This window comes from Schistocerca serialis, chromosome 4 (genome assembly GCF_023864345.2).
Source record: "Schistocerca serialis cubense isolate TAMUIC-IGC-003099 chromosome 4, iqSchSeri2.2, whole genome shotgun sequence".
Lineage (NCBI taxonomy): Eukaryota > Metazoa > Arthropoda > Insecta > Orthoptera > Acrididae > Schistocerca > Schistocerca serialis.
This window is the reverse complement of record NC_064641.1, coordinates 35,510,663-35,535,051: the sequence shown is the minus strand read 5'-3', so window position 1 is coordinate 35,535,051 and position 24,389 is coordinate 35,510,663. Positions and strand designations below refer to the sequence as shown.

The 24,389-nt window shown below is 43.1% G+C and overlaps 1 protein-coding gene across 1 annotated transcript in view; it reads left to right on the top strand.

Annotated features, from left to right (window-relative positions):
- Positions 1–631: 631 nt before the first annotated feature.
- The window catches only part of LOC126474208 (facilitated trehalose transporter Tret1-like), a 75,007-nt gene continuing 51,249 nt past the window's right edge, over positions 632–24,389 (top strand). The window contains exons 1-2 of the mRNA XM_050101672.1: positions 632–901; positions 10,030–10,299. Coding sequence (XP_049957629.1) covers positions 632–901; positions 10,030–10,299 — 540 coding nt within the window. The remainder of the gene's footprint in view (positions 902–10,029; positions 10,300–24,389) is intronic.

Below are 24,389 nucleotides of genomic sequence, written 5' to 3'. Positions count from 1 at the left end.
ACAGCCTCGAGAATTGTACTATTTATCGAGTAATGAAATTCCAACGGATTTCTTTTGGAACTCATGTGGATCACCTCACACTTTCCGATTTTTATCGTCAACTGCCACCTGTTACACGATACAGCAATGTTTTCTAAATCGCTTTGCAACTGATACTGGTCTTCGGGTGACCTTACTAGGCGGTAAATTACAGCATCATCTGCGAACAACCTAAGAGAACTGCTCAGATTGTCACCCAGGTCATTTATATAGATCAGGAACAGCAGAGGTCCCAGGACGCTTCCCTGGGGAACACCTGATATCACTTCAATTTTACTCTATGATTTGCCGTCTATTACTACGAACTGCGACCTTTCTGACAGGAAATCACGAATCCAGTCGCACAACTGAGACGATACCCCGTTTTTGTCAACCGATATGTCAGAACTGCCTCTCTGGTGTCTTTACCCAGCCTGATCGTCATCTAACTGATCCACGATTTTCTTTTCCAATCTTCTGCATACCATTCTCGTCAGCAAGTAGGATGCACGAGCTGTTCAGCTGATAGTCCGAGTGGCTTCCTCCGACAGCCAACCTGTCGGCGGTAGCTGCCGGCGCCGTGCTGGGCTGGTCGTCGCCGGCGCTGGTGCGGATGCCGCTGAACGCGGAGCAGCAGTCGTGGGCCGGCTCTCTGGTGGCGGTGGGGGCGACGCTGGGCCCGTGGGCCGGCGGCTGGGCGACGGGCCGCGTGGGGCGGCGCGGCGCGCTGCTGTGGGGGGCGCTGCCCTACCTGCTGGGCTGGGCGCTGCTCATGGGCGGCCTCGCCTCCTTCTGGCTGCTGCTCGCCGCCAGGGTGGTGCTCGGCGTCGCCGTCGGAGTCACCTTCACCGCGCTGCCCATGTACGTCGCAGAGATAGCAGAGGTGGGTCACTCCCTGCAGCTGGACTGTCACAGAAACTGGGTCCGCAGCTGTAGACATCCAGTCTCGAGCCTCACATGATCGGGACTCTTACCACACTGTCCACATGGCAGGTGGGCACTTTATAGCTCTGTTAACTCCTCAGTGTCGTCACGGCGTAACTGGTGGCTACAGCGAGAGGAACTTATGTTACCGATTTCTGATACGCAGTAACTCAATCAGGTGTGCAGTATGTTAGTCACTCCATCCCTCACCACATAGTATCATCCACACCCACGGTCTTTTACACGATCCCAGCCACTCTGGCCACTCATATGTCTTCCTCTGAACCCCTAGTGAAATCAGGATACCTGACAACGAGGCAATCTGTCGCACTTATAACAGTGGGTGGTGGGCTACTCCTCCTTCTAACAAACTGTATGTAGCAAAGGGGACCACTTCTGTGTTCTGTTCCTCCTACAATTCCTCACAGAGGCAGCCCACGCATCTACAGCGAATCTGTGTTGGCTACTCATCTTACGTATGGGTTCATCCTGTTTAGTGAGCTTGCTCCACTCCACTCCCACCGCCACCCATCCACTCACTGTATAAGGGAGTTCAATATTTTTCTCAAAGCACTCCAACGAATCCAGAGCCTTGAAGATTACTTATTCTTGACTCTGGCTGACCAACAAAGAAAAGTCGAGTAGGTTTTACGCTTTCTTCGACTGTGAGAGTTCTGCTCCTGACATCGAAGTTTTAACCACAACAGAATCAGACATGGGTCAGTTGCGCGAGGGGTGCTTCTAGCCACATGCGAGCCATGGCAGGTCACCGACTGTCTCTGCCCTATCTATTGGATTCATCCTTGTTTTACTCTTTTCTGTTCTGTGATCTCCTTTACTATTCCATTTAATCACTTTTCACTCAACTACTTGTTTCATTCACTTTGTCGTGCTAAAAGATTATCTGCAATTCTCGCTGTATTGTGTACTACCTTATTTTATTTGGCAACCAGTTGCAGCGTTTTACTACGCTATCTTCGGGCCCCTGACCGACGTGTAGGAATAATCTTGCTGGCTTGTGATCGAAACAGGGGCCCGCAATATCGGTATCAGTAGATATCTGTTACAGTGATCACTTCAACCATCGCCTGCCGAGTCGGCAGAAAGGTGTTTAATTTGACATCCTCTATCAAACAGACGGGTCCCGCAACCATCGCTGAAAAGATGGGCATACGGAGACTTCTGTTCTTTCTACAATTCTTCACAGAGGCAGCCCTCACGTTTATGCCAATTCTGTGTTGGATACACTCATCTTAAGCATTGGTTCATACTGTTGAGTGAGATGGCTCCACTAAAACCGCCTGCTCCACCCCCTCCCCCCCCCTCCCCCCCCCCCCCCCCCACACACACACACACCGCACTCACTGTATGAGGCGGCTGAATACTTTTCTCATAGCACTACAGCGAATACAGTGCCTTGAGGATTATTTATTGTCGATTCTGGCTGACCAACAAAGAAAAGTCGAGTATATTTTACACTTTCTTCGACAGTGTGAGTTCTGCTCCTTACATTAAAGTTTTAACCAAAACAGGATCAGACATGGGTCAACTGTGCGGGGGCGCCTCTGGCCGCATGCTGAGCCGTGGTGGGGTGCCGACTCTGTCTGCCCTATCTGTCGCCTTGACCCTTGTTTCACGCTTTTCTGATCTTTACAACAGTTTTAGTCCCTTGCCTTCGAACCGCCTAGACCCTACACTCCCCTTATATTCCATACAACTACTACAACCCAAGGTTTCGTTATTGCCCCAAATTCCTCGATTCTACAATGCTACACACCAGAGCAATCTGTCCGGATGGTGTTTCCACTAGCAGGCAAGACTACCCTTTAATGGCTTGTTTAGTGAAGGAGAGGCCGATGACCATGTAGTTAAGTCTTCTTACATCCTAATCGCCACTGTGGCCAGAACCCACGCACTGCTACCGATGTGTCGCGCGCTCGATAAATAACGGGAAGTATTACTCCGCAGATTCACTCGAAAATGCTTACTGGCTGATCTTGACAGTCCTCTGCACTGCTACACTATCAAATCGGTCTAAATAAAACTTGCTAGAATCACTTCTTGCCGGTGACACGGGATTAAACTTCAGATTACTCCGCAGTTAACAATTAAAAGAAGTGTATCTGTCTAAGTGTTTTCAGAAAGATTTCAACATCAAATCACTGGACTGGAAAAGCTACACCACTAACAGTTCACACCTAGCCTCCTGATGGCTCCTAGCAACTTCCGTCTATGATCTCCGTTACTATTCCATTTAATTACTTTTCACTCAACGACTTGTTTCATTCACTTTGTCATGCTAAAAGGTTATCTGCAAGTCCTGGTGTATTGTGTACTACTTGTACGCATTTTTTCTGATCTGAAGTACAGTTTTCCTAGTTAAATGCCGGCCGGAGTGGCCGTGCGGTTCTAGGCGCTACAGTCTGGAGCCGAGCGACCGCTACGGTGGCAGGTTCGAATCCTGCCTCGGGCATGGATGTGTGTGATGTCCTTAGGTTAGTTAGGTTTAATTAGTTCTAAATTCTAGGCGACGGATGACCTCAGAAGTTAAGTCGCATAGTGCTCAGAGCCATTTGAACCATTTGAACCTAGTTAAATACTGTATGTTTCCCACGTTTCACTGTGGGACATACACTTTAGCAATGCGAAACCATTGTAATGAATGACTTTTGGATAGGCTGTTTTTATCTACTTAATCTCTGATGTTGGACACTTATGTCAGCGTATCAGTAGCGCCCTCTACAGGCTGTAGTAGGTCCTGCCTCCATACCTATATGTCTCCCTCAGGTAATAGTTAGTAGTTTTTTATGTACCTGCGTGTGTAAAGTATTTGAAGTTGATACTTTATCAAAATACAGCCACTGGTGTGTCGTGCCTTCAGCCATGTTATTATGTACCGCTAAATTCATTTTTTATAGGCTTGGCCTTCAGCTATTGTGACATTAGTGTATTTTTCCATATAGTTTTTCCAGATGTGATGATGGCAGCGGGACTTTTATTTATTTAGTTACTTAGCTTGTGGCTACGTCATTGAGAATTACTATTTACAGTTTTCCTAATTACAAGCTAATATCCACTACACAGCTCTAGTCTACTGATCTCTCTGTCACTACCAGGAACTCTGCTGGATCACCAGCGAAAGCTCTCGGAGGAGACTGATGTACGACAAGGTGAAAAGTCTGCTTATCAGAGACACATTCATAATTTGAAGCAATTATTTTCTTTCATTTGTGCAGGGAATCAGCACACCTGTGAATGTCGCTTTTTTCAGATGAGAACCGACCAGATCTTGCATGGTAATTGAAACTAGGTGACTTGGTCGACGTGTAGGGCATCTTAAGTTGCTCCATCGTATGATTAATCTGCCAAGTGCATCTATAGCAAGGTTTAAGTTTTATAAATTTTTGTACACAGTTCAGCTACAAAACTCCAAAATATACAACATTTTTCGTGTTTTTGGATACTGTGTGGTCAGAATATGAAGTGGTATTCCGAACTATCTGTTTGTGAAAGGAAAACATCCAAATGTCCACGCGAAAAACTCTGATCGTTAATCAGTTCCAACATATTTGAACGTCTGGACGAGAGCCTTGTCTATTGTTACTGCAAACTGAATGGGTAAGTCATTTGCAGTCATTGGCACACGGGGTATGAGATATTTATTTACAGCTACTGGATTTGTGAGTATAATAACTTCAGTGACATTGCCGAGTGTATTTTCGTTCAGTCGTTGCAACTCCAAAAAATGCGCGCTTTTCTTCACCAGAAGCGTTTTGCTTTATTGAGGTACAGGATCACCAGTGGTGGTGATACCCGCTTGATTTCTCGACTACATCGGGAAATGCCGCCTGCTAGCAAATCGTTGATGCTTTTCTTCTTTGGACACTGATAGTTGTGCTATGATTTTTAGTTGCTCTGCAGCACTATGCACTTTTTTATGTTTTTCACAGCACACTGTTTCCTGTTTGTTTTTGTACTTCTAAGTATGTATCGTGGTTTATGTTTAGTAGTGTTGCCAACATAATCTTTTTTTTTTTTTTTTTAGTTGCAACGACAGAAAGAAAATACCCTCAAGAATTATAACGCAACTACGGACGATACGGCCACAAAAATCGTGAATTCAGTGACATTGGTTCACATAATTTTAATCTGCGAACGGATGACATTACAAAGTAGTTGCAAATATTTGTACTGTGGTAGGATAGGGCGTCATGAACACCACGCCGGAAATGCTGACCGGTGGGGCGATCGGTGTGGGAAAGGGGATGCGTTTGAAGGTCACTCCTGTACGTATTTTTTATATTTATTATATTTTTGAATATCTCGAAAACTATGGCCTCCATCACAAACGTGTACCAGCGCATAATTTAACTGCATTAAATTTCCTACAAAAGGTCCTGTTCGTTTTTTTCTGTAGGACTAATAGTTTGCGCGTAGCGAGCGAGAGAATACAAGGTGCGACAATAAAGTAATGAGACTGAGGTGGAAAAAAAAAGTTGCTTACCGTTTCAGTCAAGTTTAGTGTTGTCCCCTTCAAAGTAGTTCCCTTCTGATTCCACACACTTTTTCCAGCGCTTCTGCCATTGATGGTAACATTTCCGGAACCCATCTTCTGTAATATCCTCTAAGACTCTCGTCACAGCATTTTGGACATTTTGTATTGTTTGAAAATGGTGTCCCCTGACCGCCGTTTTGACTCTTGGAAATAGAAAAAGTCGTACGGAGCGATATCTGGCGAATAAGGTGGCTGTGGTAGTACTGAAATTTTTTTTGAGTTAAAAATTGCTGTACTGACAGAGCAGTATGGGATGGCGCATTATCGTGATGCAGAATCCAATTATCAGCAATGTTGGCACAGACACGAAGAACTCTTTTACGAAGTCCTTCTAAAATTTCTTTGTAGTAATATTGGTTAACTGCTTGTTCAGGAGGCACCCACTCTTTATGAACAATTCCCTTGGAATCAAAGAACCACACAAGCATGCATTTCACGTTTGACTTTGACATGCAAGCTTTTTTTGGTTAGGGTGATCCCTTTGAGCACCATTGCGAACTTTGGCGTTTTGTGTCTGGATCGTACTGAAAAAAAAAACAACTTTCACCACCAGTGATAACACGGCTCAACAATGCTGGATTGATTTCCGTTTGCTCTAACAGATAGGCTGCCACATTTTTCCGTGTTTCTCGCTGTTGTGGTGTGAGAGTTTTGGGGACCATTTTTGCACAAATCTTTCTCATACTAAGATCTTCAGTTATTGTTAGACGAACTGTTTCTCGATTGATTTTCAGTTCTTCTGCAATCATTTTCAAGGACAATCTTCGATCAGATCATACGAATTCACGCACCCTGGCCAAGCTGTCATCTGTCCGTGAGGTTGATGGTCGTCCACTGCGGTCTTCACCTTCAACATTCGTTCTGCCTTCACTAAACATTTTATGCCAACGAAAAACTTGAGCTCTTTACGTTATATCCTCTTCAAAAGCCTTCTGAAGCTTACTGTAAGTTGTCGTCGCGTTTTCACTCACTTTAACGCAAAAAGTAATGTCATACCGTTGGGCAATATTATGCGGTTCCATTTCCGTGACGAGAGGCACTGGATTGTGTGAACCGCAACATCCATTTAAACAAATTAGAATTCTATGGTGTCACGGGCAGTGCTGCAAAATGGTTCAAGTCATACCTCGCTAACAGGAAACAAAGGGTGTCAGTGCAAGGGACTAGTGAATTAAGTCATCAGTCATCATCACAATAGGAACAAATTACATATGGTGTCCCACAAGGATCCATCTTAGGGCCATTGCTCTTTCTTGTGTACATTAATGATCTCTCATCAGTTACACTGCCAGAAGCAGAGTTCGTTTTGTTTGCAGATGACACAAGTATTGCAATAAACAGTATGTCGAGTGTAATTCTATAAAGATCTGCTAATGATATTTTCATGGATATTAATAAATGTTTTAATGCCAACTCACTGACATTAAACTTCGAAAAGACTCACTATATGCAATTCAGGACTTGTAAGAGGTTTCCACCCAGCATATGCATAAAGTATGAAGAAGACCAGATAGACGAGGTTGACAGTCTTAAATTCCTGGGATTACAACTTGATAACAAATTCAGTTGGGAGGAGTACACCACAAAACTGTAGAAACGCCTTAACAATTCGAGTGTTAGCAGACATAGGCGACATAAAAATGAAAAAGCTTGCATACTTTGCCTACTTTCATTCCATAATGTCATATGATATAATATTTTGGGGTAACCCTTTAAGTGAAGCAAAAGTTTTCAGAGTCCAAAAGCGTGTAATACGTATTATTTGTGGAGTAAATTCACGGACGTCCTGTAGAAACCTCTTCAAAGAGCTGGGTATACTAACTACTGCCTCTCAGTATATTTACTCCTTAATGGAATTTGTCCTAAATAATATATCTCTTTTTCCAACAAACAGCACAGTTCATACACACAGTACCAGGAACAAAAATGATCTGCTCAAGGACTTAAAAGCACTTACTTTAGTTCAAAAAGGGATCCACTACTCAGGAACACTCATCTTCAATAATTTGCCAGCAAACATAAAAAATTTAGTTACAAATAAAGATCAGTTTAAAAGGAGCCTGAAAGACTTACTAGTGGCCAACTCCTTCTACTCCATTGACGAATTTTTTAATAGAAACAAATGATGTATTGTATATACTCATAGTATTAGTATTGTTATTTCAGCTTAAAAACAACAAAAAAAAACAAATAAAAATATTTGACAAGTTCCACATCCACGAGGATCTCCGCAGCACCGATCTATGGAACGAAAAACTAATCTAATCTAATGTAATCTAAGAGACGCAAACGCATGTTAACTTATTACAGCACAACTCATGACTGATCAGTTGCAATGATGTCCCGCATGGACTAGAAGCAGGACCAAGGTCAAAGATAGTGAGCCTACGCAAGCCTGCAGGGTTGCCACATCTTGCTAAGAAAATCGGTCTCATTACTTTATTGTTGCAACTCGTATGAAAACCTCGCAGTGGTTTAGGAAGACCAGCTGTAACTATGCGGGTTGCATAAAATGACAGAGCGGAAGGGACATCTGAATCGCCCTGTAGACTATACAGGGTGGTCCATTGATCGTGACCGGACCAAATATCTCACGAAACAAGCGTCAAACGAAAAAATTACAAAGAACGAAAATTGTCTACCTTGAAAGGGGAAACCAGATGGCGCTATGGTTGGCCCGCTAGATGGCGCTGCCGTAGGTCAAACGGATATCAACTGCGTTTTTTTAAACAGGAACGCCCATTTTTTATTACATATTCGTGTAGTACGTAAAGAATATGAATGCTTTAGTTGGACCACTTTTTTCGCTTTGTGACAGATGGCGCTGTAATAGTCACAAACATATAGCTCTCAATTTTAGATGAACAGTTGGTAACAGGTACGTTTTTAAAATTAAAATACAGAACGTAGGTACGTTTGAACATTTTATTTCGGTTGTTCCAATGTGATACATGTACCTTTGTGAACTTTGAGAACGCATGCTGTTACAGCGTGATTACCTGTAAATACTACATCAATTAAATAAATGCTCAAAATGATGTCCATGAACCTCAATGCATATGGCGATAAGTGTAACGACATTCCTCTCAACAGCAAGTAGTTCGCCTTCCGTAATGTTCGCATATGCATTGACAATGCGCTGACACATGTTGTCAGGCGTTGTCGGTGGATCACGATAGCAAATATCCTTAAACTTTCCCCACAGAAAGAAATCCAGGGACGTCAGATCCGGTGAACGTGCGGGCCATGGTATGGTGCTTCGACAACCAATCCACCTGTCATGAAATATGCTATTCAATGCAGCTTCAACTGCACGCGAGCTATGTGCCGGACATCCATCATGTTGGAAGTACATCGCCATTCTGTCATGCAGTGAAACATCTTGTAGTAACATCGGTAGAACATTACGTAGGAAATCAGCATACATTGCACCATTTAGATTGCCACCGATAAAATGGGGGCCAATTATCCTTCCTCCCACAATGCCACACCATACATTAAACCGCCAAGGTCGCTGATGTTCCACTTGTCGCAGCCATCGTGGATTTTCCGTTGCCCAATAGTGAATATTATGCCGGTTTACGTTACCGCTGTTGGTGAATGACGCTTCGTCGCTAAATAGAACGCGTGCAAAAGATATGTCATCGTCCCGTAATTTCTCTTGTGCCCAGTGGCAGAACTCTACACGACGTTCAAAGTCGTCACCATGCAATCCCTGGTCCAAAGAAATATGGTACGGGTGCAATCGATGTTGATGTAGCATTCTCAACAGCGACGTTTTTGAAATTCCCGATTCTCGAACAATTTGTCTGCTACTGATGTGCGGATTAGCCGCGACAGCAGCTAAAACACCTACTTGGGCATCATCATTTGTTGCGGGTCGTGGTTGACGCTTCACATGTGGCTGAACTCTTCCTGTTTCCTTAAACAACGTAACTATCCGGCGAACGGTCAGGACACTTGGATGATGTCGTCCAGGATACCTAGCAGCATACATAGCGCACGCCCGTTGGGCATTTTGATCACAATAAGCATACATCAACACTATATCGACCTTTTCCGCAATTGGTAAACGGTCCATTTTGTTAGGGGTAATGTATCACTGGCGGAACGTTACGTGATACCACGTACTTATACGTTTGTGACTCTTACAGCACCATCTATCACAAAGCGAAAAAAGTGGTCCAACTAAAACATTCAAATTTCTCTACATACTACACGAATGTGTAATAAAAAATGGGGGTTCATATTAAAAAAAAAAAAAAACGCAGTTGATATCTGTTTGAGGAATGGCACCGCTATCATGCGAGCCAACCATAGCGCCATCTGGTTTCCCTCTTCACGCTAGACGAGTTTAGTTTTTTTTAGTTTTTTCGTGTGATGCTTATTTCGTGAGATACTTGGCCCTGTCACTATCAATGGATCACCCTGTATGTCCTTCGTTCGCTCGCACGTGTCGTCGCCGGTGTTTTAGTTATTTTTACTCTTCCATGTGTGTGTGTGGTTCGCGTACTCACCGCCACGTGGCGCAGGCGTCGGTGCGCGGCGCGCTGGGGTCGCTGCTGCAGCTGGAGGTTTCGGCGGGCATGCTGCTCATCTACGTGGTGGGTCCCTACGTGACGTACCACGCGCTGGCCGCGGTCTGCGTCGCCGTGCCCGCCGTCTTCGCCGCCGTCTTCTTCACCCGACCCGAGTCGCCCTACTTCTTCCTGTACCAGGGCAACGACGAGGCCGCCGAGCGGGCGCTGCGGGCCGTCCGCGGAGACGACGAGGACATATCCGCCGAGTTCAGCGACATGCAGGTAACTGCGCCCTATAGGCGGACGTCAACAGGCGTCACCACACGGAATATTTCGCTCTGCAACTGAGTGTGTGCTGTTTCGAAACCTTTTTTCTTTACCTCATCAGAAATAAAACTGGCGTTCTAGGGATCGGAGCGTGGAATGTCAGATCCCTTAATCGGGCAGGTAGGTTAGAAAATTTAAAAAGGGAAATGGATAAGTTAAAGTTAGATACAGTGGCAATTAGTGAAGTTCGGTAGAAAGAGCATCAAGACTTTTGTTCAGGTGAATACATGGTTATAAATACAAAATCAAATAGGGGTAATGCAGGAGTAGGGTTAATAATGAATAAAAAATAGGAGTGTGGGTAAGCTACTACAAACAGCATAGTGAACGCGTTATTGTGGCCAAGATAGACACGAAGCCCGCGCCTACGACAGTAGTACAGGTCTATATGCCAACTGGCTCTGAAAAAGACGAAGAAATGTATGATGAAATAAAAGAAATTATTCAGACAGTGAAGGGAGACGAAAATTTAGTAGTCATAGGTGACTGGAATTCGAGAGTAGGAAAAGGGAGAGAAGGAAACATAGTGGGTGAATATGGATTCAAGGAGAGAAATGAAAGAGGAAGCCGCCTGGTAGAATTTCGCGCAGAGCATAACTTAATCATAGCTAACACTTGGTTCAAGAATCATAAAAGACGGTTCTATACATGGAAGTACCCTGGAGATACTAGAAGGTATCAGATAGATTATATAATGGTAAGACAGAGATTTAGGAACCAGGTATTAAATTGTAGGACATTTCCAGGGCCAGATGTGGACTCTGACCACAATCTATTGGTTATGAACTGTAGATTAAAACTGAAGAAACTGCAAAAAGGTGGGAATTTAAGGAGATGGGACCTGGATAAACTGAAAGAACAGGAGATTCTACAGAGTTTCAGAGAGAGCATAAGGGAACAATTGACAGGAATGGGAGAAAGAAATACAGTAGAAGAAGAATGTGTAGCTTTGAGGAATGAAATAGTGAAGGCAGCAGAGGATCAAGTAGGTAAAATGACGAGGGCTAGTAGAAATCCTTGGGTAACAGAAGAGATATTGAACTTAACTGATGAAAGGAGAAAATATAAAAATGCACTAAGTGGCGCAGGCAAAAAGGAATACAAACGTCTCAAAAATGAGATTGACAGGAAGTGCAAAATGGCTAAGCAGGGATGGCTAGAGGACAAATATAAGGATGTAGAGGCTTATCTCACGAGGGGTAAGATAGATACCGCCTACAGGAAAATTAAAGAGACCTTTGGAGAAAAGAGAACCACTTGCATGAATATCAAGAGCTCAGATGGAAACCCAGTTCTAAGAAAAGAAGGGAAATCAGAAAGGTGGAAGGAGTATATAGAGGGTCTATACATGCGCGATGTTCTTGAGGACAATGTTATGGAAACGAAAGAGGATGTAGATGAAGATGGAATGGGAGATATGATACTGCGTGAAGAGTTTGACAGAGCACTGATGGACCTAAGTCGAAACAAGGCCCCGGGAGAAGACAACATTCCATCAGAACTACTGACGGCCTTGGGAGAGCCAGTCCTGACAAAACTCTACCATCTGGTGAGCAAGATGTATGAGACAGGCGAAATACCCTCAGACTTCAAGAAGAATATAATAATCCCATCCCAAAGAAAGCAGGCGTTGACAGATGTGAAAATTACTGAACTATCAGCTTAATAAGTCACGGCTGCAAAATACTAACGCGAATTCTTTACAGACGAATGGAAAAACTGATAGAAGCCGACCTCGGTGAAGACCAGTTTGGATTCCGTAGAAATGTTGGAACACGTGAGGCAATACTGACCCTACGACTTATCTTAGAAGAAAGATTAAGGAAAGGCAAACCTACGTTTCTAGCATTTGTAGACTTTCTAAAATCATTGGGGGAAGTGGCAAGAAAACGACTATTCACGTTGGTGTGTAGAATATATGAGTCTGGCGATATACCATCTGACTTTCGGAAAAGCATCATCCACACAATTCCGAAGACGGCAAGAGCTGACAAGTGCGAGAATTATCGCACAATCAGCTTAACAGCTCATCCATCGAAGCTGCTTACAAGAATAATATACAGAAGAATGGAAAAGAAAATTGAGAATGCACTAGGTGACGATCAGTTTGGCTTTAGGAAAAGTAAAGGGACGAGAGACGCAATTCTGACGTTACGGCTAATAATGGAAGCAAGGCTAAAGAAAAATCGAGACACTTTCATAGGATTTGTCGACCTGGAAAAAGCGTTCGACAATATAAAATGGTGCAAGCTGTTCGAGATTCTAAAAAAAGTAGAGGTAAGCTATAGTGAGAGACGGGTCATATACAATATGCACAACAACCAAGAGGGAATAATAAGAGTGGACGGTCAAGAACGAAGTGCTCGTATGAAGAAGGGTGTAGGACAAGGCTGTAGCCTTTCGCCCCTACTCTTCACTCTGTACATCGAGGAAGCAATGATGGAAATAAAAGGAAAGTTCAGGAGTGAAAATACAAGGTGAAAGGATATCAATGATAGCATTCGCTGATGACATTGCTATCCTGAGTGAAAGTGAAGAAGAATTAAATGATCTGCTGAACGGAATGAACAGTCTAATGAGTACACAGTATGGTTTGAGAGTAAATCGGAGAAAGACGAAGGTAGTGAGAAGTAGTAGAAATCAGAACAACGAGAAACTTAACATCAGGATTGATGGTCACGAAGTCAGTGAAGTTAAGGAATTCTGCTACCTAGGCAGTAAAATAACCAATGATGGACGGAGCAAGGAGGACATCAAAAGCAGACTCGCTACGGTAAAAAAGGCATTTCTGGCCAAGAGAAGTCTACTAATATCAAATACCGGCCTTAATTTGAGGAAGAAATTTCTGAGGATGTACGTCTGGAGTACAGCATTGTATGGTAGTGAAACATGGACTGTGGGAAAACCGGAACAGAAGAGAATCGAAGCATTTGAGATGTGGTGCTATAGACGAACGTTGAAAATTAGGTGGACTGATAAGGTAAGGAATGAGGAGGTTCTACGCAGAATCGGAGAGGAAACGAATATGTGGAAAACACTGATAAGGAGAAGGGACAGGATGATAGGACATCTGCTAAGACATGAGGGAATGACTTCCATGGTACTAGAGGGAGCTGTAGAGGGCAAAAACTGTAGAGGGAGACAGAGATTGGAATACGTCAAGCAAATAATTGAGGACGTAGGTTGCAAGTGCTACTCTGAGATGAAGAGTTAGCACAGGAAAGGAATTCGTGGCGGGCCGCATCAAACCAGTCGGTAGACTGCTGACAAAAAAAAAAAAAAAAAAGACTTAGAGAAAGCTTTTCACAATTTTGACTGGAATACTGTCCTTCAAATTCTGAAGGTGGCAGGCGTAAAATACAGGGAGCGAAAGGCTATTTACTACTTGTACAGAAACCAAATGGCAGTTATAAGAGTCGAGGGACATGAAAGGGAAGCAGTGGTTGGGAAGGGAGTGAGACAGGGTTGTAGCCTCTCCCCGATGCTATTCAATCTGTATATTGAGCAAGCAGTAAAGGACACAAAACAAAAATTCGGAGTAGGTATCAAAATCGATGGAGAAGAAATAAAAACTTTGAGGCTTGCCGATGACATTGTAATTCTGTAAAACCTACAAATTTCTCTAGCTGTCATGTTAAAATTTGCTTCTTTTGACAAAACAGAGTGGAGTTTACACAATCTGGCCTCGCTAATATGATTTGCAGACGCAACTGCGAAAGAATTCTGAAACAATGGTTTACTAAGTTTATTAACTGAGGAACTGAGTACGCGTAAGGTCAGTATCTTACAAAAAGCATATCCTCGGTGCAAAATAAATGTGTAATGTCTTCACTTATTTTGTTCCCAACCCCATAACGTTTCTCGTTTCATCAGCTATCGATGGCCCTTAAAAAGTCTGTAGTTGGTGGAATACCATGTTAGATAATGAAATTTTGCATAATAGCCGTATGGAAAAAATACTCGTCTTCTTCAATGAGATTTTCGCTCTGCACCGGAGTGTGCGCTGATATGAAACTTCCTGGCAGATTAAACTTGTGTCCCGGACCGAGACGCGAACTCAGGACCTTTTCTTTTCCCGGGCAAGTGCTCTAGAAACTGAGCTATCCAAGCACGACTCACGCCCCGTCCTCACAGATTTATTTCTGCCAGTACCTCGTCTCCTACCTTCCAAACTTTACAGAAGCTCTCCTGTGAACCTTGCAGAAAATGGTTCAAATGGCTCTGAGCACTATGGGACTTAACATCTATGGTCATTAGTCCCCTAGAACTTAGAACTACTTAAACCTGACTAACCTAAGGACATCACACAACACCCAGTCATCACGAGGCAGAGAAAATCCCTGACCCAGCCGGGAATCGAACCCGGGAACCTTGCAGAACTAGCACTCCTGAAAGAAAGGATATTGCGGAGACATGGCTTAGGCACAGCCTGGGGGATGTTTCCAGAATGAGATTTTCACTCTGCAGCGGAATTTGCGCTGATAAGAATCTTCCCGGCAGATTAAACCTGTGTGCCGGACCGAGACTCGAACTCGGGACCTTAGCCTTCCGCGGGCAAGTGCTCTACCAACTGAGATACCCAAGCAAGGCTCGCGCCCCGTCCTCACAGCTTTACTTCTGCCAGTACCTCGTCTCCTAGCTTCCAAACTTTATAGAAGCTCGCCTACGAATCTAGCAGAACTAGCACTCCCGAAAGAAAGGATATTGCGGAGACATGGCTTAGCCACAGCCTACGGGATGTTTCCAGAATGAGATTTTCACTCTTCAGCAGGGTGTACTCTGATATGAAACTTCCTGGCAGATTAAACCTGTGTGCCGGACCGAGACTCGAACTCGGGACCTTTGCCTTCTGCGGGCAAGTGCTCTACCAACTGAGCTGCCGAAGCACGACTCACACCCCGTCCTCACAGCTTTCTTTCAGGAGTGCTAGGTCCGCAAGGTTCGCAGGAGAGCTTCTGTAAAGTTTGGATGGTAGGAGACGAGGTACTGGCAGAAGGAAAGCTGTGAGGACGGGGCGCGAGTCTTGCTTGGGTAGCTCAGCTGGTAGAGTATTTGTCCGTGAAAGGCAAAGGTCCCGAGTTCGAGTCTAGGTCCGGCACATAGGTTTAATCTGTCAGGAAGTTTCACTCTCCTTCTTGCTTGCTATCATCTGCCAAAATTTCATTGTGATATCTCAAACCGTTTATGAAATATGAGGAATGCTGTGAATATTTCACTCTGGCCTTGCCACTGGAGCGGCGCGATCGCAAATGATGGCACTACGTCAGATCACATTTTTCGAGATCGGCGACAGAGAGAAACCTTTACCCAAGGCTAAAGAAAAATTCAGTACCGTATGTTAGCTAAATTTCATACCTAGCCACATGTTATGTAATATACAGCAAACGCAAAAGCACAGTGACCTCTGTTTTTCATTGCAAATTATTTCGAATTTCGCGCAATGTCCTACTTCCACGTAAATATCACAATAACTATGACCGTTCGTTAAGGAAGTGATGGGCACACCATCACGAACTTGACATATAAAGTTACAAGTAAAGCAAATACGAATTTTTTTACCCAATAGTTTCTGTGAAACCTTTTGAGGATGATTGCTGGATGTGCGCCTCGATTCTGTCATCTCCGACTGCCCGAAAGGTGGCAAACACTGTCAGCCTCCCCTTCCAAACAAACGAATGAACTCGCCCGGCGCTTTGGACGAAAACTGGTCACTTCGCATTGGCCACCGTATCTTGCGTGGACTCTACCATGGCTTAATGCATGTCCTGTCACCCTGTCCCTTCTTCCTGTCAGTGTGTTTCACATGTTTCTGTCTTCACTGATTCTGCAGGAAACTTCCTCATTTCTTATCTCATCAGTTCATCTAGTTTTCAACATTCCTCCATAGCACCACATCACAAATTCTTTGATTGTTTTCCTCTCATCTTCTTCACTGTCCATGATTCCCTTTCATACAATGCTGTTCTACAGACGTAAATTTCTTCCTCAAATTGAGTTCAATGTTTGATACTAACAGACTTCTTTTGGCCGGGAATCACCTTTTCACCTGTGATACTCTGTTTCTTTTTTACGTTCTACTTTTCCTTCTTCCATCACACAATATTTTGCTTCGAAGCAAGCAGAACTCCTTCACTTCTTCTACTTCGTGGTCCCCAGTTTTGGTGTTAATTTTGTGGCTAAACTCATTTCTACTGTGTCTCATCCGTTTCGTCTTTCTTCAGTTTACTCCCAGTCCATATTCTTTGCTCAGTAGACTGTTCATTTCCTCCAGTGTCTCCTATAATTCTTTCTCGCCGCACTGCAGATAGCAATGTCATCAGCGAATCTTATTATTAATTTTCTTTCACTCCGCATTTTTATTCGACTCCTATCATACCTTTTTTCCCGTCATTGCTTCTTCGATGAACAGGTTGAACAATACGGGACTACGGCTGCATCCCCGTCTTCGCTATTCTTAATGCGAACACTTCCTTCTTTGTCTTCCATTGTTTAAATGGTTCAAATGCCTCTAAGCACTATGGGACATTGAGGACATCACACACATTCACGCCGGAGGCAGGATTCGAACCTGTGATCGTAGCAGTCTTCCATTGTTGTTGTTCCTTCTTGGCTCTTATAAATATTGTTTATTACTCGTCTTTCTCTGTATCTTCCACCTAATTTTTTAGAATTCCGAACATCTTAGAGTGTTAAACATGGAAGTTAAAATCTTATGGGTTATTAGGTCGCGTCATATTTCTGCTAAACGATCGACGTTTCGACCGCTCTGCTGGGATCTTCTTCAGGATCTTGTGGTGTCCACCATAGAGTGCTCAACTACAATGGACACCACAAGATCCCAGCAGAGGGTTCGAAACGTCGATCGTTTAGAAGAAATATGACGCGGCCTAACAAGTCAGAAGATTTTAATTTCAATGACAACGGCCACGAACGCCTCACGACTTATTATTACACATTGTTTAACTCTTTTTCAAGGTCGACAAATCCTGTTAAGGCGTTTCTACTTCACTATCACTTGATTATACTGTTGTGTGGCAAAGTAAAGGCTACCTTGCAAAATTTTGGTTTGTTGCTTTGATTTTGGACACCAGTGTACTTTTTATCTGACAGTTGTACACTCACACTCAAAACATAAGGATTCTGCAGTTAATGCATGATCTTAAAAAAAGTGTGCTGTGCTCTTATCAGAACTTCACAAGCTATTTTATTATACGATCTCCAGAAACCACAACTTACGGGTACTGAGATTTTTTAGGTTTCCCGCTATTGTACTGATAATAACTGCTGCTGTTACTGAATTTTTTCCTCTATCTACAGGATACTAGAATGCCACTACTAATGTACAGAAGCAAAGCATTCTATAAGTTAGCGTCGTTTCCTTGACGTAGTGTTCGTACTGTTGCAAATTACGCTGGGTGAAATTTTTTCATTGTGTATACTATTGTGTGGCATTAGTGTTAAAGGGAATGTGATGTCCCCTTCTCCATAGAACTCTTCCAAATGACATCTTCATCTCAGACAGCATCAATAAAACTCACCGTATTCCAGATGCATATTGAATATCATTGCAACGTGATTGTACTGCTTCTATCGGCGGATGATGTAGCCCCATCCATTTCTAACATGAAAAAGGAAACAGGTTCAGACTCTCAAAACATTCATCAGTGATCTTATAACCTACAGTTTCACTTTAATTTCTATTCTTAGTGAACCAGTAACTGGCCCCCTCCCACTCACCAATAGTAATTATACACTGGACGAGCATAACCTCAGTAAGTCTCGCTTCAATTTTTTTTGTAAGAAAAGCTAGTGTTTCGCACATCTCAATGTTTATGACTTCATATATACTGATATATGTGTCGTACAGTGACATAATTTTGCAGGTACTTTTAGTGGTACAAGTAGATACTGCTTGAAAAATGTGTTGCGAACAGATATAATAGTAAAGAAGTAGTAAATTAAAACGCCATGTCTGGCGAAGTTTTACTACATGAATGACCAAAATGCAGTAGAGGACAAACTTTTTTCCTTCCATGATTTTGTGAGGGGAGTCAGCGGGAAAAGTTTCGAAATGGTTTGAAATTATGTATAAAGTTTGTTGGAAATTGGTAAGTACACTCATTTTCAAATGTTGGGTGAATATAGTACGTGTAATTTGCACGACGTGAATCACGCTGCCTCAGTACATGATAAAGCACATATAAAAAAAAAGGTTTTGCATCACCCAGGTTCCCAGAAATCCTGAAGATAGGCGTTGACTGTGTATATTGTGTCACAGACACAGTCCCTTTGACTGTTCATAGATGTCACTAAACCATCCCAAAGATGTAAACAGCGCATTTTAGACGGAGGGGGTCCGACAGCCGATCAGTTACAATCATTCCACCAGGAAGGAGGTACACGGCTCGTGTTGTCTATAGCTCAACCATGCCTAGACGGTCAGTACCGTGGTTCGATCGTGTCGGCATTGTTACTTTGTGCCAGGAAGGACTCTCAACAAGGGAAATGTCCAGGCGTCTCAGACTGAACGAAAGCGATGTTGTTCAGACATGGAGGAGGTACAGAGAGACAGGAAATATCGATGACATGCCTCGCTCAGGCCGCTCAAGGGCTACCACCTACGGATTATGGCTCGGAGGAACCCTGACAAGTTGAATAATGATCTTCGTGCAGCCACAGGACGTCGTGTTACGACTCAAACTGTGGGCAATATGCTACATGATGCGCAATTTCACTCCCGACGTCCATGGCGAGGTCCATCTTTGTAACGACGACACCATGCAGCACGGTACAGATGTCCCAACAACATGCCGAATGGACCACTCAGGCCTGGCATCAAGCTCTCTTCACCGATGAGTGTCGCATATGCCTTCAACCAGACAATCGTCGGAGACGTGTTTGGAGGCAATCCGGTCAGGCTGAACGCCTTAGACACACTGTCCAGCGAGTGCGGCAAGATTGAGGTTGCCTGCTGTTTTGGGCTGGCGTAAAGTGGAGCCGATGTACTCCGCTGGTGGTCATGGAAGGCGCCGTAAAGGCAGTACGATGGGTGAATGCCATCCTTCGACCGATAGTGCAACCATATTGGCAGGATATTGGTAAGGCATTCATTCGTCTTCATGGACGACAATTCGCCCGGCCATAGTGCACATCTTGTGAATGACTTCCTTCAGTATAACGATATCATTCAGGCGGTTACATCGCTTAATAATATAACAGTTCACATTCGCAACGCCTTATCTCGCGATTACGTTAACCTGTAGTCTTTCAATGTTAATCACTTAAATACGAGGGTCACTCCAGAAGAAATGCACACTACTTTTTTTTTTAAATCCATCTTCTATTCCACATGTTTGAAAGTTTTACAGTGTGTAGATACATCCTTTAGGAATAATATTTTCATTTCTCCACATAATTTCCATCCCTCTCAACTCCCTTGCGCCATCTTGGAACCAGCGCCTGTATACCAGCACGGTAAAATTCTGGACTAACCTGTTGGCGTCACTGTTTGGCAGCGTGCACAAGGGAGTCATCATCTTCAAACGTTGTTCCACGAAGAGAGTCTCTCAGTTTCCCAAAGAGATGATAGTCACATGGAGCCAGGTCAGGACTGTAAGGCGGGTGTTTCAATGTTGTCCATCCGAGTTTTTGATCGCTTCCATGGTTTTTCGACTGACATGTGGCCGTGCATTCTCGTGCAACAGCAAAACATCCTGCTTTTGCCGCTGTGCTCGAACACGACTCAGTCGAGCTTGAAGTTTCTTCAGTGTCGTCACATATGCATCATAATTTATGGTGGTTCCACTTGGCTTGATGTACACAAGCAAGAGTTCTTGGGAATCGAAAAACACCGTAGCCATAACTTTTCCAGCAGAAGATGTGGTTTTCAATTTTTTTTTTCTTGGGTGAATTTGCATGATGCCACTCCATTAATTGCCTCTTCGTCCCTGGTGAAAAATGATGGAACCATGTTTCATCACCTGTCACAATTCTTCCAAGAAATTCATCTCCACCATTCTCGTACTGTCCCAAAAGATCGCTGCATACCGTTTTTCTTGTTTCTTTGTGATCCACTGTTAACATCCTGGGAACCCACCTGGCACAAAACTTTTTTAACGCCAGCACTTTCAGTATTCTGCAAACACTTCCTTCCCCTATCCCAACGTAGCGTGACAATTGGTTCATTGCGATGCGTCTGTCAGCAGCCACCAATTCGTTAACTCTCTGTACATTGTCTGGAGTGTGTGCAGTACGAGGCCTGCCGCTGCGAGAACAAACCTCAATATTGCCGTGCCCGCTTTCATCACGTAACCTGCTTGCCCACCGACTAACTGTACTGCGATCGACAGCAGCATCTCCACACACCTTTTTCAACCTCCTGTGGATGTTTCCCACTGACTCGTTTTCACAGCACAGGAATTCTACGACAGCACATTGCTTCTGATGAAAGCCAAGTGTAGCAGCCATCTTGAAGACATGCTGTGATGGCGCCACAGGTTGAACTAAGTTTGAAAACAAACGGGAAGGATGTATTTACACACTGTAAAACTTTCACATATGCAGAATGAAAACTGTGTTTTTACAAAAACAGTGTGCATTTCTTTTGGAGTGACCCTCGTATGATACCTAGACAAATGTATTCCCGAAATTTCATTACTCTACATTAATTATTTTTTGATGTTACGTCGTTGGATGTGAAACACTGAAAATAAAAAAGTTTTGTTGCCCATGATAGCTGTTAGATAGGTAGCCTCCAATTAGGACCAGATGGCCACTTCATCCGTTTAGTATACAGACCATTCATGTTAGGGCTCTAATTCCGCAGTGCAGTCTGCAGTCTAATAGTTAATTCTCGGCAACCTTGCGGGTCCAGTAGTTCTCGTAAGATTAGGTGCATCATTTGGAAAATACACCGGTAGAAGCATTGCAAGTATTGGTTCAAATGGCTCTGAGCACTGTAGGACTTAACATCTGAGGTCATCAGTCCACTAGACTTAGAAATACTTAAACCTAACTAACTAAGGACATCAAACATCCATGCCGGAGGCAGGATTCGAACCTGCGACCGTAGCAGCAGCGTGGTTCCGGACTGAAGTGCCTAGAACCGCTCGGCCACAACGGCCGGCTTGCAAGTATTCTGTGAATGCATTCGGTCCAACCGTTCGAGGTGTTGATACCGGCCAACATAGCTGTCAGCCTGTTGGTTGCGGAAAGTGAGACGATAGAGTTCAAATCACGAATAATATTGCATTAACTTCCTGTTCCCAAGCCACCGTGAAGGAATGAATATATAGTAAAGTACTTTAATACAAATAGAGCCGCGCGGGATTAGCCGAGCGGTCTGCGGCGCTGCAATCATGGACTCTGCAGCTGATCCCGGTGGAGGTCTGAGTCCTCCCTCGGGCTTGGGTGTGTGTGTTTGTCCTTAGGATAATTTACGTTAAGTAGTGTGTAAGCTTAGGGACTGATGACCTTAGCAGTTAAGTCCCATAAGATTTCACACACATTTGAACATTTTTTTGAACAATGCAAATAGAGGCATGAGCGGTTTCATAACGAGACGTGGGCTACGTTCCCTCTATTTATCGAGAAATCGCGCCACGTAGCGTCTACAATTACCCAAAAGTTAATGAGCGCAACTGGTAATGTCTGTGTATAGCGTATTATGTACGCCGCTATTTGCGTTTGTTTCATATGTTTCTTCATACGCGACGTCGCCTTTATCGCTAAATACATTAGTCTGGAGGGCGTTGGCTGTTTTTGTTTACGTTTCGGTTGCGCAAGCGGATGACCTCGAGATATATGATGGTCAGTAGAAGGCCAAATATCATTTGGAGGCACTTCGATTCCTTTTCTACCGCACAAAATTACGCCACCGTACATTCAAATGCTTTCGGCGTGCTTGCTTCTCTTTCGAATCTCTTGACGCTAAAACGTGAAGAATCCAAATGCATCTGATTGAACTGGTTTGATTTCATAACAACAGTAAAAGCGACTTATTTCGTCCGCAGTTTGCTGTCAGTTTAGATATTAGCGCTGCAGTGGACTGCACAGATATCATTCGAAACTTCCAGACTCCTAGCCATACTCGTTGAACAGAAACCTACAAGTAGTACAATGCCAGCATATTATAAACTTCGGTTTCTCGCTTCTGTTTGTAAGCTTATTTGTAGTTTCGAAGTGCAGTTGCCGCAAAGCATGGCAAAAGTTAAGTCAGTTGGGACCTAGGATTTCAATGCAGATACATGTGATAGACCTCTCGTCAACTTCAGGTTTACGCATTTATTACCCAGCCGTGTATTAAAAAGTCATTACTTTTTCCTTTCTCTTTATTTTAGAGGTTACAGTAAAACAGTTTCCCAAATTAAAAAAGTAAACTTTATCTAATCCTATCTTTCCCTCCTCCAACATATTTTTAAAATTTGGTGTGACTAAATATCTGTTCCAGAAAATTATTTTTCCTTTTAGAATATTTGCTATGAGGTTTATTTGCTCGCCGATTTGTTATAAAATATATTCACAGGATTTTCTTTCTGTATGAATGGTCCTCGTTATTCTTCTCCAAAGCTACAATCCAGCACATGTAGGCAAATAGAGGCACACTCGAAATGAGCGTTTGACAAACTGTCTGTTTTTCTATACTAAAAGATTTGTTCGCTAATAATTCTCTTCTTTTTAAGCATTTTTTGTTGTTGTAATTCTTTTATGATTGCATTTGTTGCCTTCCGTAATTAAGATCCCTAATATTACAATTTATTAAGTTTTATTATTTGTATTTTTCAGTTTTGTAGTCAGATGTCGAAATCTTTGCTTTGCTTCCAACCATTGTTTTGTTGGTCAGCTTTACTGTTAGTTTTAAGTACAACCTTCTTTAAAATCGTTGAAAATTCGATTCTCAGATCCTACTATGAGGTGAAATTCAGCTGCAAATCTCATGTACTGTATCTGTAAGGGGCTGTAAGTACTAAACTGACAGATGTTTACGGTACGTCGCAGACAACCAGCAAAAGGTAGCAACTATGTCTTACATGCAGTACAGCATTAGTTACGTTTTTTCGTGCGTATCAGAAGGTTTTATTCCCATTAGCAAGAGTTTGCATTAGCACTGGATATGATGTCTCTTTTCCTCTATGTGTCTCTTACCGCAATCTGAAAACACAAAAAAAAAAAATCTTGGAATTTTAGATGTCGGTGTTATGAATCATTATCTATTGTATACCCACCTATAGGCCTTGCGCATACTGAAATTCAATACACGCAATACACCATTCACACCGTTTGGTAAAATACACATTTATAACCACAGAGGAAAAACCTAAAATATTGTTGAAACATAGTAGTATTAAAATAGATTGCAAATCATAATCGTTATTTTAAACAGTTGTTGCTGTTACTGACAGCAACTTCAAGTGACATTCTAATGTGAATATAAATGTAATCCACAAAAATGGAGCAACGTTGTCTGTACTCTTTGGTACATAGTACTATGTTATGATTTAACGAAAACGGTGTGAATAATGTGTTACGTGTTTTTGAATTTCTGTGTGACGAACGAGCGACAAAATGTGTTAGAAGCTAAGTAAATAATAGGTAAATCTGTCTATATATATATATAAGAAAGGTACGAAAACTTTAGCAGGCTCCCGGAAGCGATTAAAAGATATACGCATGATACAGAGCGGACTGTGCAAATAAATTTAAGCTGTGCTTTCAGATCCCAATCTAATCACCACTTTGCAAATTGTGATGTATTCCTAAAGGAGTGACGAATATGTGGAACAATGTTGGTTGTGAAAGTCATTGTTGCACGTTCCATTGGTAGCAGCTTAAGGTGTGCTCTTTGGTCACAACGTAACCGTCACAAACCGGCGGCTGTGACCGAGCGGTTCTAGGCGCTTCAGTCCGGAACCGCGCTACTGCTACGGTCGCAGGTTCGAATCCTGCATCGGGCATAGATGTGTGTGATGTCCTTAGGTTAGTTAGGTTTAAGCGGCTCTAAGTTCCAGGGGACTGATGGCCTCAGATGATAAGTCTCATAGTGCTCA